At 36.5% G+C, this 3,470-nt stretch overlaps 1 protein-coding gene across 1 annotated transcript in view; it reads right to left on the minus strand.

Annotated features, from left to right (window-relative positions):
- Positions 1–3,470, minus strand: part of bbs9 (Bardet-Biedl syndrome 9) — a gene marked incomplete in the record, with an annotated part of 199,408 nt that overhangs the window by 183,268 nt on the left and 12,670 nt on the right. The window contains 1 exon segment of the mRNA XM_014021609.1: positions 933–1,017. Within this exon segment, the coding sequence (XP_013877063.1) occupies positions 933–1,017 (85 nt within the window).

Genomic DNA, 3,470 nt, shown 5'->3' on the forward strand with positions numbered 1-3,470 from the left:
GTTTTCAATTGTCCTTCTCCTACAGTGCGGCTATAGCCAGTATCACTCCACCCCCTGCTAACAATAAGTGTTAATAAGGTGTCAACGATAGCCATGTGATGTGAGTATCAGTCACATCACAAAAGCCTGAATTTTGCCTGAAACTCTCAGACTGAAGAAGTCTCTTGGAGAAGAGACGAAACATTTCATTAGAGAAGAACCCGTCCAGAAGACCTATACAATTTTTTTCTTTTTGACCTGTAGTTTGATGGTGAGGTTTATGCCTATATAGCTGCGCAGAAACTTTTATTTACTGATGAATTAAAAGATGTCAACAAGGGAAGAGTTGTCCATGAAACCTTACATGTTGGAGCCAGAATCTGACCCAGAACCAGATGAGAATGAAGACCACCAAATTTTGGTAAGTCCAGAACTTATTTAGTGAATTCATGTGATGTAATTGTTCAGAAAACGTCATAGAAAAAAGAGAAACTGAACGGGTTAAATACGACCCAAACAGAATATAAAGAGATCTACAAAGCATCGTGAGACTAAATTAAACTTTTCTGCACTCCTAGAGACTCCAAGTGCACAACCAAATGCTTAAAATGTTTAAAAAAGAGGATTTTGCATATTTAAAATATCATTATATAAAAAAACTATTAAAGTATGCAGTTTGACAGTCTTTCGTAAAACCTTCTTACATAATTTCTATTTTGAAGAAGATGCACTCATTAGATTTTTTCAAATATGCATATGAAGTTTGTATGAGCTGGTAATTAACACGGCTCCTGTAGCTCTCTGCTGAGCAGCTATGAGAAAACTCAGCTAACTTGTTCATTTTATAAAAGTATGTACTGAACTTGAATCCCTCCAGGGTTTGATATTAACTGTTCAAGAAAAAAAAAACACAAAACACATTCTGTCCATCCGCATTTGTATTTAGAACTCACTGTCAGCCTTTTCCCCCCAGTTCTGAGGGGCAGGTCCGAATCCTGTCGACTCTCTGCATCTGTAGCCACAGCCAAAGTCTCATACCTGAGAATCAAAAGGAAACAAGCAGCTGCTCACACAAAAACACTGTATGTGTACAACGATTATCACAGCACTGTTCCCTCCCTGCCAACTGTGTCTCATGTTGAAAGTTTGCTGAGGCGCTCTTGCTGTTGGCACAAAAAACTCTAGCTTCAACATAACAAGCTAAGAAATTCTCAGACAAACAAACAAACAGAAACTATAAATGTTATCTCTTCTTTACAATTATAAAAATGATGCCTCTACATTTCATTTCTTTAAGTTTTGTTTGCTAAAATTAAGACAGAAGCATGTCATTTGCTCATTCCGGTTAGGCCAGTTTTGAACATTATTTATCAATCAAATCAGAGACTTGATTGGGAGTCAAATACAAGCAATACTTATCTCTTCCCTCAAAGGATGATAGTCTTTAACATCAAAAATAATGGTTCTATTCAGATTCAAATATTAACAGCAAATATTGTGCAACATGTTTAAAATCAACATAACCTTCCAACACTGACTGTATATTCCCTTCATACCTAATGGATTCAGTCAACACTGCACTGACCCAACTTTATCAGTTCTGATCAGTAAGTCGTTGGCAAAAAGCAAAAATAAAGAGGTCGGACAGATTGGTGGCGAGTTGACTTTGGCATCTGTAGCATCAACCATTTTCCAGTAAGAAGCTGGCAGATGGAGCAGCTTGGCGGGAATTTATCTTTCTTCAGTACCACCTGGATGACCCGAGAGCCCAAACCCCCAACCCATCCTGACTTGGAACCACAGACCAAACACAGAATAACTGCTGATTTATGGCCTCCTTCTACTTATTCTGTAATTTTTAATGAATAAAACTGTCATTCATAAAAGGTAAAAGTTTGAAACGTACTTTAAAACACAACCACGTTATATGAAGACTGTCACTTTATATGTTCTTAAGGTTTTATATTTTGTTATATACTTTTTTCCAACAGAAATGGAGAAAAATACAAACATTAAAGTAATGACCAAGAAAAAAGGCAGTCAGTTAGCCATCTGTCACCATTTTCTGTGCACAAATTCTGGTTGCAGATCATTTTGATGAACTACAATTACTTTTGTATTTATTTTTATTTGCTTAAATCTCCAGTCTAATTTAAGGCAAAAGACTTTGGTAGTAAAAAGGTGTTCTTATTTACTTGATCTACATTTTAGATGGAATGCTTATTAGGAAAACGTACACTATTAAAATCTTAATTACAAAACTGAAAACAGGGCTGAACATCTTCCTTGTGTATGCATGAATTTTCCCTAATTTTCTCTAATTTCTTCACACAGTTTAAAAACATGTATCTTATATTAACTGAAGGCTCTTAATTGGCCCCAGGTGTGAGTGTGTGAATATTTTCCTTGTATTTTTGTGTGGCCTTGTGCACGGCAACTTATCCAGGACATTCCCCACTTCTTATTCCTTTTGGAAAGCAATAAATTGATTAAGGAAATGAAGAAAAGAGCTGCATGAATTTATTTGTACTGGATTTAAATTAGGGCGTTCTGCAAGATTATTCTGCGCTATTCCAACAAAATGTAAGAATAATATACAAAACCTGAGGTGCTCAAAACTGTCCTCTTAATTGTGAAACTGAGTCTAAAAGTTTGATTTTTGCAATACAACGCCTGATTTATAGTTTTGAACTCATCCGTACGGTAGCAGCTCCTGCTGAGCCTCCAAAAAAACCAGTAAGCAGACTAATGAGTTTTATGGGTAACTGCCAGTAAAGAAACTTTTTCATCATGCTGTGACCATTTCCTGGAGAAGAAAACAGACTAAAAACTATATTAAATATGTCGGGGGTTTTCAGCATTTAAAAAACCATTCAATGAATCGACAGGCACACCCTTGCACGAGTGAATGAATTAAAGTTGGCAAAATAATACTAAAACATTAGAGAATAATTAAAAATCAGTCACTTTGTTTTGATATTTCATTTGCATGTCACTTAGCTGTTTAACTAATGACTGGATAAGAGGAAGCGTGGCTTATTCAAAACTACAATAAATGAATTAGTTGGTGTCAGTGTGTGTGTTTGTGTGTACACACACATACACACAAACGAGAGGAGTCAAACCAAGGGCCTTCTTGGTGTGAGGCTACGATTAGCTCCTTAAATATGATACAGTTTAGCACATCTGTACCAGTGTTTTTCAAAGTAGGGGCCACCAAAGGGCGCTAGAGGGCCTCAAAAAGCTGGAGGGAAGATTAAAAAAATGCAAAAAATACCTAAATTAAATCTAATAAATGTTTTTTTTTAATTATTATCATAGAATTGATGATTCTCTACCATTATTTTTTTTTCTTCAGGGGAGAGCACGAACGCAGTCCCCCACTACCAGAAATTATGCAGTCGAGATTCCCACATTTGGGGAATTCCCATAGGTCAGCACAACCGGAGTGCAACGGCTGAGCCTCACCATGGGTGAACCACCTTCTTGAT

The sequence above is a fragment of the Austrofundulus limnaeus genome, unplaced genomic scaffold, assembly GCF_001266775.1.
Source record: "Austrofundulus limnaeus strain Quisiro unplaced genomic scaffold, Austrofundulus_limnaeus-1.0 Scaffold299, whole genome shotgun sequence".
Lineage (NCBI taxonomy): Eukaryota > Metazoa > Chordata > Actinopteri > Cyprinodontiformes > Rivulidae > Austrofundulus > Austrofundulus limnaeus.